General features: G+C 42.0%; 1 protein-coding gene across 1 annotated transcript in view; it reads left to right on the plus strand.

Annotated features, from left to right (window-relative positions):
• Positions 1-4,140: 4,140 nt before the first annotated feature.
• Positions 4,141-14,920, plus strand: part of ALDH1A1 (aldehyde dehydrogenase 1 family member A1) — a 49,672-nt gene continuing 38,892 nt past the window's right edge. The window contains exon 1 of the mRNA XM_074953240.1: positions 4,141-4,322. Coding sequence (XP_074809341.1) covers positions 4,227-4,322 — 96 coding nt within the window. The 5' untranslated portion in view covers positions 4,141-4,226. The remainder of the gene's footprint in view (positions 4,323-14,920) is intronic.

A 14,920-nucleotide genomic window follows, 5' to 3' on the forward strand; every position in this document is an offset into this window, starting at 1 on the left:
AGCTGAAGGGGAAATACTATGTACATTATATAGCTTCCAAATTATATGTAACCTCTGAGGAGCACTGAAGGAAACCAACATAAAAAAAAAAAGTAGAACCCTTAATCTTAGTTGGTGACAGGTTTATTCCAGTCTACATCCATAGCACAGTAATTGCATTGGTAGAAAATCACAAAGCATGTTTACTAAAAAACTTGACATCAAACTCTGTGCTGCTTGTTATGCAATGAGATATATCAAGTGACTAATTTTTATTGATTCTGTGAGGCATGAGGCTGTTGGCAAACAGCTCAATGCCAAGCTTGTGTTGCAATACGTATAACTAAAGGCTGAGTGCTTACAACCTTGTAATGTCTCCCAATGTTACTATACCTGAGGTATGTAACTGGGTGCTGTGAAATTCCCTGTTGGTGGCTCTCTGTTTGTTTGTTTGGTTTTTCTTGTTTTTAATCTTTGTGAAGAAACCAATGTAATGCATTACAATACAATTGATGTTGTACAGCTTCTTGCACATAAACAGTGTCTCAAAACACATTAAAAAGTTTTATAACGTAATTGAAAAGTTTTTTTTAAAGATAGCACTAGAAGAAAAAAGAAATCAACAGGCTTAGGCCAGGGAGAAAAGTTGTACTATCAGATAGCATTTGAAAATAGATGGAGAATCTAGTTACAGGAAATCTCTTGTAAATCTCTTGTAGGATCTGTCTCTCACACCAGCAGTGGTGAGATAACAGTGTAAGATGAAGTAGAGAGGCACCTGGGCAATACGGTTGTGAAAGGAAGAGGAAAATTTCCATACCTTGGAGGTATGGGTGAGATCCCAGGAAGGCACCAAAGATGCAGACCAGGAGGACAGATTGGATGTCTGAATCAATAAGGGAGATAGAATTAGATTTGAGGATGACACACTTGCTTCCATCTTCAAAATGTTTTGCCGAAGAAAATTGTCATGAACTTTCAAGTTTACTTGACTCCTCCATGCAGAGAGAGTTGAACAGGGAAGAGTCACTAATGATGTCAAACAATATGTCCAGATGTTCTATTTTAATTGAGATTTGAGGTAAAGATAAGATGATGATTGAGATGGAGAAGGTAGATAGAAAAGAGCAATTCGTTAAGGACTGAACATTGGACATTGGTATAGAAGAGCAATCTTTCCACACAGAAGGAATCCTCCCCTGATATGAGGAAAGAACCTTTTGACAAATGTGTATGTGATGAGATTTGCCTGCCTAGTTATGGAGGAGGTCCAGGACGATGTTGTGGTCTGCTGTGTCAAAGACTTCACAGACTTAAAAAAGAATGAGAAGGGGGAAAGAATTGATTATGGCGAAAAGCAAAAGCAGGAGGAGAGCATGAAAAGTAGCAATTTCTGTGCTAAGGCCTGAGTGAACCCCAGGTTAAAAATGGTCAAGGATGTTGCTGAATGATAGGTGACTAGACAGCTCACAGAAAGCTACCTAATGAGGTATTTTGTTGAGAAAGGGCTGTAGTTAGAATGTCAGGTAGACAGGAGAAATTTTGAAGAGGCAGGCAGTCATAGAAAGTAGAAAGTTGGGGAAATTAAAGGTATTATTGACAATAATAGTAATGTAAGGCAAAAAGTTTCAGCAGACAGGATCAAATAATATGAGAAGTCTGGGGATCAAGGTAGCAGGTAATCCTTTTTACTGGACTGCACATTGTCAAAAAGGTCCAAGGATGGTGGGGAGGAAGGAGTCAGTGCATGTCTTGTAGTGAAGGTAGCTTAAGTCAGTCCGAGATTGAAAGAAAAAACGCAAATTCCTTGCATCTGGTCAGGGAACAGTTTGGAAGGGAGAGTAAACTGTGTGTGGAAAAGAGAATAAATGGCATGGAAAAGGAAGCAAGGATTTCGAGAGTCTTTCCAGGATCTCTAAATAATATCTGATGAGATTTTGCACTCTCATAACATATAGGGAGGTGGGATATGTGCCATGGAAATGAGAATGTGATTCAGGAAAATGTCATTTGGGAACGGCACATTTCTCATAAAAACCAGGTGAGGCCATTGATCATTATGTTGCAGACCTGAGTGATAAAGCTAAATCATGTGAATTTGAGCACTTAACAGATTGGCTAACTAGAGACTGTATTATTTTCAGGAAAACTGATAACCAAATCACAGAAAAGTTATTACAAAGTATGGACGTGACTTTGCAAAGTCTATATTTGTTGTGCTATTGAAAACCATGCTTCCCAAGTGAAAGTGGTAGTGAAAACTGCTTCCCAAATGAAAGTGGTAGCAAGCAGTAAAAGGGCTGAAGTGTCTCTAATTCAAGTGCATATCAAGACATGAAGAGACACTATAGAGGGAAACAGATTGCATATACCCGGTCTTCAACGCAAACTATTGTACAGTGCTTCCTAGTGGCTAATCTTTCCCTTATAGATCTTGAATGGGGAGGGCTCACTTCCTTCAGGGATGTGGAGGGTCCAGAGTTGCAATACAGCTGGGGAGCACCCAGATTAGCAGTGTAACAAATCATAGTGCCGCAGCAGTGAGCACTGAAGCACTGTGTTCGTATGGGTATATGGCTAGTTGGCATTTGCTGATGATGCCTCACTTTAGCTCCACCCTGGAGTAAACCAGCAATACACTTATTCACATATAAACACAACAAGACCCAGGAGCAATAATAAAGGAGAAGCAATCTCTCTCCTGCCTACATCAAATAAACAGACTATTTTCTCCCCCTATCTGAAGAGATTTTTTTTAAAGCAGATACTTTAATAATCCCTCCTCTGGGACCTACATTTAGTTTTGAATGCCCTCGCTAGCCACCTATTCAAATTAGCTGAGGAGTGTTCCTCTACTTCCGCAACCCATTCTGCCCTTTTCGCCAGGATAAGGTAGCTCTGATGATAGAACTGACTTTCATTTCAAAAATTAATTTGGTCTTTCTTAGAGCCAGAAGATCATGCTATCTTCTTTTGTCCAAAGCCAAAGCTCCACAAGGAGAAATTGTGGCACATATTAGAAGTCAGTGGGGCTTCTAAGATATATACAGAAAGAACCAAATGGATCAGAAGATGAGCTTAATTATATGGCCTGTATCGTCAATCAGTGAGAGGCAACAAAGCTTCTACCTTCTCCATTGCAAGACAGCTCAGATGAGGCCTGATCACAGCTCACTGAAATCAATGAGACTTTCCATTGACTTCAGTATGCTTTGGATCAGGTCCAGGAGGCATATCGGAAGCTTAGAAAATGAACAGAATAGTGTCTCCACAAAAACTCAATGCTCATTCTTCAAGAGTGATGGCATCCTCATGGGCACAGAAGTTTCATGCTTTCTATGAAGAGATGTGTGGAGTAAACACCTTTGCTCCACACTAAGTAATAGAAACTAGACATACACAAGCATCAGTGGGCACCTCCTTCAGCAGAGGGGGGGCATTGGATGAAACAGTACTTCAGCAGTCCACTTTTCATAATGAATTACACATTGTTATTTGAATAAATTCAGGTACCCTTTCTAGTGGGCACTGCTGAAAAAATGTTACTCACAATTTGTGGAGCTGCCTCGGAAAAGGAATAGGCAATTTTTTGTTTTTATCTCCAAATTTTCTTTCTTGGATCAGGCAGGTCCATCATTTTGTCCCTCCCTTAAATTACTTGGTATTGGTAAGGATATGAGGACCTTATATTAATACATTAGTCCTCATTCCACATATTCTCTGACAATAAGTGCTGTCGACAGGAATTGTGATTTTGTTCCAAGCGTATTAAAATCACAATTGAGTACTTTACAGCTCTGGAAGTTATTCTGCCTGGCTCTCTCGTGCAAAAGGCTTTGCCTGCACCCATAACTAACAAATTTGTCTCTACCTCCAAAGCTGAAGAGCCCAGATTCGAATTTCTGGACCTGCCTGATCTAAGAAAGATATTTTGCAGGTAAGAACAAGCAATGTTCTAATAAATATTTGCAAACTTTCATAATGTCTTTCAATACAGTTTATTTCTGAAGAATTTGCATCATACAGATTTCAACCTAAGTGAAAACACTGGTGCCCTTGGTGTTAGAAATAAGTAGTGTCATTTTCTTTTTGCAGTGATATCTTTCATCCAATCATAGTCTTGTATGCAAATATACCATAGCCAGTTCAGACAAAATAGCACAAATAAAGCTAAATGCTCAGTCAGGACAAAATCACTCAGCTTCTCTGATTCCTCATTTCACCTGTGTTTCAGGAGCTAACTAAACATGTCAACTGAAAATACGAAAAAACAAATCCCAGATAGCAACTCTGCTCCAGCTATGCCTGCACCACTCAGTGATCTGAAAATTAAGTATACTAAGGTTAGTATGCATGTTTATTAACTTGCCTTAGGCATTCATATAAGACTATATATGTACTTACCGTAAGTAGTTTTGTTCAAACCATCGAAATAACACTAACTCAGTTATTGTTTGCAGTGTTGTAGCCATGTCGGTCCCAGGATATTAGAGAGACAAGGTGGGTAAGATAATATCTTTTCTGAAGAGCTGTGTGTAAGCTTGAAAGCTTGTCTCTTTCACCAACAGAAGTTGGTCCCATAAAACATATTACCTCACCCATCTCGTCTCACTAACTCAATTGTGTATTTACAAATGTTTACCTAGATTTAATTCTTATAGTGTAATTTCTGGGAACATTCTCTGATCTCTTCTGTCGTGAGAAACTCTTCCAAGGAGTTGGTAAGTTTTATACTACTATTTTTTGGTGTGCTGTCCATATTTTTTTCAGAAGCTAAGACCTGTGGTCATAAGTATCCTGGAAAGTGTAAATGACCCAGAGAAGGAAACATTTACATCATTGCAATGAACAGCAAGAAAATAAAAGATAATTGTAGAATATGTTAACAATTAGTCTAATTTTAAAATAAACTGGGATATTTACAAACAGATTTTAAGAATTATGCCAATGATGTTGGTCTGGAGGAAGGTTTTTTGTTTTGTTTTGTTTTTTAATAAAACTAAAGCAAGGGTCCTCCTGCATTTGACATATGTTCCGACTGATAATAAACCTGTTTGTCTTGCTAAGCAAGTAACTATCAATAAAACAGCTAAAGTCCACCATTGCTAATTAGTCAGTATTATCAGGAACCTTGTACAATAGCAAATTCTTTCCATACTCATTTAAAAACACAGATAAGGTAAGCATGAAATGGATCCTCTGGGCTAACCCTAAAACCAGACTTGTATTCCTGCCTTAAAAAAACACTTTATGTGTTTCATACCACATTACACAGAGAGTTGCAAGAGAGTCTGAACTTTGAACAAACAGCAAAGTCATGGTAGTTTCTGCAATCTCAGACTTTCAGGTAGTGTTTGGTAGAGCAAAGTGAAATACAGCAATAAAGAGAAACTGAGAAACTTCTGTAACAATTGTAGCTTTTGCTGGCCATGGCTATCTCAGATTCTGGACATACAGCAAAATGCCACATAGTATGTTACTGCTATCTAGAAAAGTTCCCAAGTAAAACAATCAAGAAAGTGTTCTTGTTGTGACTTTGTGAGCTAAACTTCAATTTTTCCAAAATACAAATATGCATGGGATTGAATTTTAACTTCTCACTAGAGTCAAAACTTGACTTCTTTTCAAACGTTAGGGTATAATCTGGAGAGCTCAGTGCCACTCAAGGTCAGCTCTTTTGGACCCAACTCTGCACCCCATTTTCAGGGAGACCCCAAATTGATTTTGGTACCTATTTTTCATGAATAAAGACTTCAGGTTTGGGACCTCATTTTGTAAATATTTAACAAGCTGTTAAAACTGTGCAAGTGCAGTATAGTTCTGCTATGTGATAGCTCACTTTGGCTATTCCTGTCTCAGAGTATAAAGGGCTTAATCCAGGAAAGATATTTTAGGAACTGCAATGATGCATTTTCAACTGCTGAATTAAACTACAAACAAAAAGTAATGAGGACAAGGTGATGCCCCAAGTTATTGAAGATCTGAAAAGCATAAATCGGAATATTCCTCCCCATTCCCCACTGCTTTCTTTCTTAGCCAGCATAAACTCACTTAGAAAAAACTTTCACTAATAGGACAGATTCTGTAGGTAACCACAGAACAGTCATCATATCAGATGTTTTTACATTGCCATCTAAAAAGTGTATTAATAGGAATATGTTTCTTGAGTGTTTCATCTTTTTGCTGAAATAACTAATCCACAAGAGCCTCATCAGAGACTTTGCCATGAGGAAGGTATTTCCCTATATGTGAAGGTATACAGCTTTCAACTAATTCAGAGTTTCATGTGCATTATCGTGTACTCAGGGATTGAACAAAGGGTCAAATCCAGCATATGAAAAGATCATTGAATATGTAAATAATTATGGTTCCAATCATGATTCACAGCTGTACATGTAGAGGGAACCAGCTTCACCTCTGCCCTTCATAGCACTTTCCTCCTTTTCCAAAATCTCACTGAGGACTGTCTATGGGCCAGGAGACCACATAAAATGAGATGGTGAGCTGGGATGAGGGGACCAGGATAGGGCAGGGGATGGGAAGCATACACAAGGTTACAAATACATCATCCTAATACCACATTACCAACCCATGACTAATTTTCTGACAAGCTAATATTGTCTAAGGCTGGACTGACTTTCCTAGCACCCCCCCTCCCCGACCCTGTATGGGGCTTCCAGGAGAACCAGCTGATGGCAAAGCCCAGGTAGTGTGGCATCACTGAAGTTAAGCTTCAGGGATCCACAGAAAGGCCTGGGGGGCCCAGAACCAGTGCAGTTGTACAAACTTTTCAATCTTCACTCTCCTTGGACTCCAGCAGATTCTCAAATATTTGTAGATTCTAGGGACTGGACTATCTCCCTGTACAACATGGGAAAACTGCAACCCTCTGCCCTCCTTAGAATGATCTAGGGAAAACTCTCCAGGGGACCCTCATGGACTTTTCCTCACACCATGGGCCCCTTTCACAGGTTTTTCTACAACCGGGAGCAATGTGGCCGTAAATAAATTAGATCCATTTAATCCAGAGGTATTTCTATGGTGATATAAGTATTCCCAGATCATAGTCTGTACCCTTCTCATAAAGCATGAACTAAGCATTCTAAAGAGATATTTAACACACTCAAGAGTCAATTGCCAGAAGCTGGGAATGAGTGACCAGAGATGGATCACTTGATTGTCTGTTCTGTTCATTCCCTCTGAGGCACCTGGAATTGGTGACTGTTGGAAGACAGGATACTGGGCTAGATGGACTTTTGGTCTGACCCAGTATGGCCATTCTTATGTTCTTAATTTGGATGGATTAATTTTTAAATTGTTAAAGAGAGTTTGGATCCTGAATTGGGGCATGATCCTGAATTCCTTCTATACCCAAAATTCCTTAAGAGATGTGCCGATGACATTCGTGAGTATTTTAGGTATGTAAGATTGGCTCACATGTACTGGTAAATATTTTACTTTGTTACACTAAAGAATTAGACAATGATTGTTTAACAAATTATTTCTGTTGTGATGCTTCTGAAAAGAGCAGGTCCTATGGCGCTCCAACAGCCAGGTATCAAAGCACAATTAGTTACTTATCAGGTAGTTAAATTACATGAGGTAGCAGAAAAAACAATATTTCTCTTGCCACCGCTGCTCTTCACAGTGTCTGAGGGAAAAACATGGTGTGTGGAAAGTTAAATCACTTACGGTAAATAAAGGAAAAGTGAAACAAATATAAAATGTATTTTAATCATTACAGCTAGAAGCAAAGAGGAAATAATAAAATGGTTTCAAATTTTTAAAAAAGGGTCAAATCCCTACTTAGCTGCCACCTAACCCTGTAGGTGCCTAAAATCCCTAGGTGCCTGAATTTCCACCTTACAGGAGGTATGTTTCTGCCAGTGAGGATGCGCACAGCCAGCTCGTTCTAAGGCACTTGGGCACCTATTTTATGCCTCAACCCCAGCAAGATCCTCAGACTAGGCATTCCCCTGCCTATTTCATCTGATCCAGTAGGCATTGCCACACAAAACAGCCCCAGGGCAGAGGGAGAATGAGGAGGACTCCTCCATCTCAGCCTTTAGCGTGTGGCTAGAGCACTCACCTGGAATGTGGAATGTAGGGTTCAGTGTCCTCCTTTGCCTGATGTAGAGCAGGGATTTGAACTTTTTTCCCCCCCACCTCTCAAGTGAGGCCCTGATTAGCTGATTATGAGATGTTCTAGTCTGCAGGTCTCTCTGTTTCTCCTACTGCAGCTGTTGCAATGTGTATGAATAATTAAATATGCACTGAGCCAATGTGAGAGTGGGAATGACTCTAAGGCCCAGTGATTGGAGTACTCCCCTGGTTGGCGAGAGACCTGTATTCAAACCCCATTCTCCACACCTGACAGAGAGGAGAATTCAACCAAAGTCTCCAATGTCCTGGGTGAGTGCTAAAATGTATAAGAGAGGCCTTTTTCCTCACCTGCGTGCCTCCCTGGCATTTCTTGCGAAACATGGCTTAGACTCCTAACTCCAGCAGAGAGTTCATGGCTGAGAATCCCAGAATTTGGCACCTAACTCTCAGAGAGGGGCAGGGTTTATGTTATAGCCATCTCCTCAGCATTTCTGATTGACTAGCTTAGATGGCTCCCCGTGCAGCATGCTGGCTTTTGTGGGTCCCAATCTTAGGTGCCTAATTCTTGCTATGCATTGTATAGGGCCTAGGCACCTAACTTGGGGCTGTGGCTTTCACTGGGTGGCAAGATGCCTAAAAGAGAAGCAATACTAAGCATTGCAATACTTAAGTCACTTTGTGGATCTAGCACAAAATAAGTGGGCAGAATCAGACCCTGCAGATTCCCTTTAATAGTGTTTCAGGTTTAATTGACTGGTTTTTGATGATCCATAGAACTCTTTAGGTTTAGCTGAATTGGTGGGATTTTCCATTCATACCCCATCAAACAACCACAGATGTACAGGATAGGGTAGCCAGGTGTCCGGTTTTCTAACAGAATGCCTAGTCAAAAAGGGACCCTGGCGGCTCTGGTCAGCACAGCTCTCCGGAACGTTAAAAGTCCAGTCAGTGGCGCAGTGGAGCTAAGGCAGGCTCCCTGCAGCTCCCAAAAGCAGTGGCATGTCACCCATCCAGCTCCTATATGTAGGAGCAGCCAGGAGGCTCCGCATGCTGCCCCCACCCCAAGCGCCAGCTCTACAGCTCCCATTGTCCGGGAACCATGGTCAATGGGAGCTGCAGGGAAGGTGCCTGCGAATGAGGCATCATACAGAGCTGCCAGGCCATGCCTCCGCATAGGAGCCAGAAGGGGGACATGCCACTACTTCCAGGAGCTGCTTGAGGTAAGCGCTGCCCGGAGCCTGGCCCCCTCTCACACCCCAACCCCCTGGCCCAGCCCTGATCCCCCTCCCACCCTCCAAACCCATCACTCCCAGCCCAGAGCCCCCTCCTGCATCTCCAAACCCCTCATCCCTGGCCCGACCCCAGAGCCTGTAGCCGGAGCCCTCACCCCCTCATGCACCCTAACCCCCTGAGCCAGCCCGGTGAAAATGAGTGAGAGTGGGGAGAGTGAGCGACAGAAGGAGGGCATGGAGTGATTGGGGGGCGGGGCCTCGGAGGAGGGGCGGGGCAGAGGGCAGAGCAAGGGTGTTCAGTTTTGTGTGAGTAGAAAGTTGGCAACTCTAGTACAGGACTATAAACTTGGAGCAATTACCACAGTTGGTAAGAGCGTACATGAGTGGATACCAGCTATTTTTCAATATTGTGTTTTAAATTTTTGATTTAATGTTAGTGTAACTGGGTACAGTGCTCCTATTATGGCCCTTGGGCCTCTTAAGAGCAGGCGTTCTGGGAAATGTAGTTTCCCAGGAGGGACTGCAAGTCTTGAGGGCACATGACCAGGGAGTCAGGTGACCACCTTTGGAACAATATAATGGGTAGCCTGAGTAGTGAGCGCACTGTGGGGGAATATGATGGCTCTTAGAGAGAGGTATCTCCATGGCAGGAATTATAGGATACCTAGAAAAGGTTACCTGTAGAGAAGAGTGTGTTCTTCCCCTCCCAACTTACTGAGACCTGGTTGCCAGGTTCAGGTGTTTTAAGTTGTTTTGATGTTGTTTGAGTCTTTTTTTGATGATAAAAGCCAGCCCTGAGGAAAGAACCTTGGATTGAACTGGTTTATTTATTGTGGGGGTGGGAGGAGTTATTTTACCTTCCCTGGCTGGCATATCTGCCCGCTATTTTACAGTGGGCAACAATTATATCCAGTTAGATGGAAATCTTTCTTGCTAAAGGATAAACATGGGGTAAATCCAATTTGTAGAGGCCAGCTTGAGTAACATGGGTGCACGCTGAGGTTTGCTGCAGAGCTGGGGATGAGGAATTTCATTTTGAATCCATAGAGTAGTTTAGGAACCACTCCTCAGTTGCTACTGAAACCTTTAGGACTTGAAGCCTTTGCAGAGTAGCCAGCTGCCAGTTGGGGACCAACCGTCAGAGGATTCATGCAGCAGATAATCCTGCCTTTTGTCACCCACATAAGGAGGTCCTGCAGAGCTGTGCTCCACAGCGTATAGTAGACGCGCACACTGTGCAACCCCATGAAACCTTCTTCTCTCTTTCTGCAGAGCTGCAGTAGGTTCCACTTCACACCAAGCCCTCTGTGGGTCAAATGCTGTCTGTGTGTGATAAATAACAATAGTAAGATAATAGCACACTTTGTCTTAAGAGTGCCTTGCAAACACTAATCAATTTTCACAATACACCTGTGGGATGGAGAAATATTATCTATATTTTCCAGATTGTGAAACTGAGCCATAAAAAGGGCAAGGGTGCCCAAAGCCATAGAATAAATCATTCTCAAAGCCAGGATCAGATCTCAGGAGTTCCTTGCTCCCAGTCCTATGCTCAGACCATGAAAGTAAGCAAATAAAATCCCCAGACAAGGACCTTAAGACTTCAATATTGCCTAAACCTCACAAGGCTGAAGCTAAACCCTTGCAGAGCTGCCAAATTCCCACATTTCTGATTGTCTGCAATGACTTGGAGAATTTGGAGAATCAGGATTTTACTATATTTTTATCACTGAAGATGAATTCCAATCAAATAAGATTTTGCTTGCAGCCACCGTAGAGCTACCACCTGGGTCTGTATTTTGAAATACAAAGCTTCAGAACTGTAGAACGGTGTCAGAATCCATCTACAACAAATGTTGATTTCTAATTCTAGTGGAAAGGACAAGAGTATGGTCATTATAAGACTTGCCATCTTACTTGAAGATCTCAGTGAAAACAATAGCTCTACCATGCACACCATAACATTTCTAAGTAAAAAGTTACTTGCTGCAAAGATTTGACTTGTCAAAAACTCTTAAACCCAATGAGTCATATCCAGTCCTTACAGGGGAACATGAACACTCATGCAGCATGTGCAACAGTGAGTGAACATCTGGCAAAAGAAACACCTTACTATGGAAGACCGGGCTATCTGACAGCAAACTACCATACCATGATGTAAGATAACTGCTACTGCTTTTGTAAGCATGGGCAATGAGTGTGCTGCAATTCAAGCAAGCCAGAGGCTGATCTTTGTTGCAGCGTCTGTTCACGTTGGCTTGTGCACTAGGTGTTTCTGTTTTCAGTGCACCACAGCCCATGTGTCTATGCAGTGTACACTCCAAAGGAGCGTAGCTGCCAACATACTCTAAAAAAATAGCCCCCAGTGTTACAACATATGTAACATTGCGTATAGGTTGGATTTGGGCTTTTTGCACCATTTTCTTTAGTTCATACCTGTATAAGCAAAGTCATAATGTATCCTAACGGAGATGTTTGGATACTGCAGTTTTCAGTGTTCTTGTACATTGTACAGGTTTGTACATAGTGAAAGGTTAGGATTAGGAGGAAGTGACATTAGGAACAATAATAAGTAAGGGACTGTAAAATAATAGCATTGTGTCAGTACGCTAAATGCAGTACTTAAACCAATATTTGCAAAACTTCCCAAAATGGTAAGTTTTACTATTACTCCTTTCACAGACAGATATAAATTTGGCATACTGTAGCATCACCCAGCACTGTTATGTTAATATTTACCTTTTACTTTGTCTCTTTTCTTGGCAGCATAGCTAGATGACTTCATAGGATTTTTTCTTGTTAACCACCTGACTGCTGTGCATCTGTGCCCCCTCACAGCATCCACAATTTCATACGGACTCCTTAGGATCAACCATGTGAAATTGCTAGGAAGTCGTATAGTACCTTATTATCTTTACAACTTTTGACAAGCCTGAGGTTCAGGCACTGTTGGCTGCAGGCATCGATGTGGCTGTGCATATATCTCTTTGGATACCTATACAAATACACCTCTACCCCGATACAACACGATCCTCGGGAGCCAAAAAATTTTACCGCGTTATAGGTGAAACTGCGTTATATCGAACTTGCTTTGGCCTCGAGCATTTCCGTTATTAATAGTCACTTCCCGCCCCCTGACTGACCCCTCAGAACCCCTGACCCATCCAGCCCCCCCACTCCTTGTCCCCTGACTACATCCTCCAGATGACCTCCCCCGCCCCAACCACCCCTCCCAAAACCCCACCCCCTATCTAAGCCCCCCTGCTCCTTGTCCCGTGACGGTCTCCTCCAGAGACCCCTGTGGCCCTAATCACCCCCAGGATCATAGAATATCAGGGTTGGAAGGGACCTCAGGAGGTCATCTAGTCCAACCCCCTGCTCAAAGCAGGACCAATCCCCAACTAAATCATCCCAGCCAGGGCTGGATCCCACCCCCGACCGTTATCCACACCCCACCCACTAACAGGCCCCCCAGGATGCCAACGCCCCTGTTCCCCGTCCCCTGACTGCCTCGTCCCCAGAATTTCCAAACCATCCAACCCGCCCTGCTCCCTGTCCCCTCACCGCCCCCCGAGACTCTCTGCCCCTTATCCAACCCTTCGGCCCCGGCCCAACACCCTTAACATGCTGCTCAGAGCAGCGTGTCAGAGCCAGACACACTGACGCGCTGATTCACCAGAGCGCGCAGCCCTACCCCCCAGAGCGCGGCTTTACCACGTTATATCCGAATTCGTGTTATATCGGGTCGCGTTATATCGGGGTAGAGGTGTAATCTAAAATGTGTACAAAAATATAACTGTAGGATAGTAGGCATCTCAGTTTAGGAAATATTTTTGTGGACTTGAGGTTTTCTTATCAAAATATCCACCTTTACCATTTTTTTGGTCACAGTCAGTTTAAGTAATATATCTAGGTTTTGAGGAAATCAATCTCCATTCTCCCAAATGAATTTAAATCCTTTGTTACACAATTTATGTGGTGGTGATATCCACATGCTAAATTGCAAGACCATGTGATAAATACATTTATTCTGCTGTTACAACTGCCTTACCTGCTTTCTGCCCTGTGGTAAATCAAGCAAGTTAAAACAAATTCCTACTAGGCTGAGCTATAGAACAGGGTGATATTGGAAATGGGATTAAATCTTTCTCATGCTCATTCTGCTGCAGCTTTGTCTTTCTGCACCCTCTGAGTTTGGCTCCATGGTGGTAATATGAGGGACTGACGGAGGAGCTTTGTGCCAGAAGGTGATGGTTTTAGCTATGATCATAGAGATATGCCCACTAAAAAACCCCAACTACGAACGACAGTGGTAGAGTTAGAGCTTGTTGTAAAATATAATGCAGAGGTTGTGGGATCTGGATCCACAGATAATGGAGAAGACTTGATAGGGAAGAGTACTTATTTTCACTATTGGTGGTCTTATATAATAATGCCCACAATAAAGACTAGCTAAGGTAACAGCAAGCACCAGTGTGAGCACTAATCTTTTTACCCATTAGGGTATTTCTTACCAATGTTTTTCCTACTTCCTTTTCTAAACCAAACTATATGCTGCTTGTGAGGCATTTCACCAAAAAGTGTTGACTTTTTGTGAAAGAAAAATTAGCTCTTCAGAGCTGGTGAAGAAATCTTTAATGGAGCGTGGATCTAGCCCAGTTAATAAACAAAACCTTGTTCTAGTTAACATTTATATAGAAACCAGTACCTTGAATTTCACCCAACTGTTGAGTGAATTACTTCCCACTTGGCTCTTTTAAAATTCAATATCAATGTTAAGATTTTACAGGCACTCAATAGTTAAACCCTACAGATCTGACATATATGGGGAGGCATTTTTCCTGTTTCACTCTCTCAGCACCTGCTGGGCCAGTCCAGTTTTGCACCACTCTCAAAAAGAGGCTATGTCTTAAAGGCACAAAAGAGAGCACAGTATTTGATGCAAAACTATTATAATCAGTTTACCAAGGTATAATGTTCACCATAAAGAAAAACACTTTCCCTAATTTACCATGGTGACATGTGAGATGTCAAATTTTCCTTATAGTTACAAAAGAAAATAACTGCAGTATCTCCAACACCACTTGCTGGTAACTGTAGGTAAATGTTGACTTTTTGATAGCAACTGCTTTGGTTTCTTTCACAGCATTTTATAGGGAGATGTTGTTTATACCGGCTGTACAGGCACTCATACTAACCTTCAAGCAGGATTTACAAGTAACTGAACACCAAGGAGAGAGACAGACTTACCCATTTATGAAATCCTCATTTTGTGTAGTTTTAGAACATATGCAGTCAGCTTAGGGACGATCAGTGTGGCCTAATACCAAGGGGAATGAAAGTGCCATATGGAACAGACTACAAAATTCAGAGTAAAAAGCAGATAAGATTGGGTGGTGATTTTATCCCTGCCAATCCTGAAACTTCTCTGCTGTCTTTGAAGAAAGTGCTCACATTTGACTCTGTTGTCATCCAGACATTCTAAGGAATTCAAATATTTACTTCTTGCAGGGGATTATTCCAGAGTGAGAGTGAATTTGCAAATAAGATAATCAACTGTTTTCCTGTGTGAGTGACGTCATTTGTGTGTTTAATGATACTGATGA

This window comes from Natator depressus, chromosome 5, assembly GCF_965152275.1.
Source record: "Natator depressus isolate rNatDep1 chromosome 5, rNatDep2.hap1, whole genome shotgun sequence".
Lineage (NCBI taxonomy): Eukaryota > Metazoa > Chordata > Testudines > Cheloniidae > Natator > Natator depressus.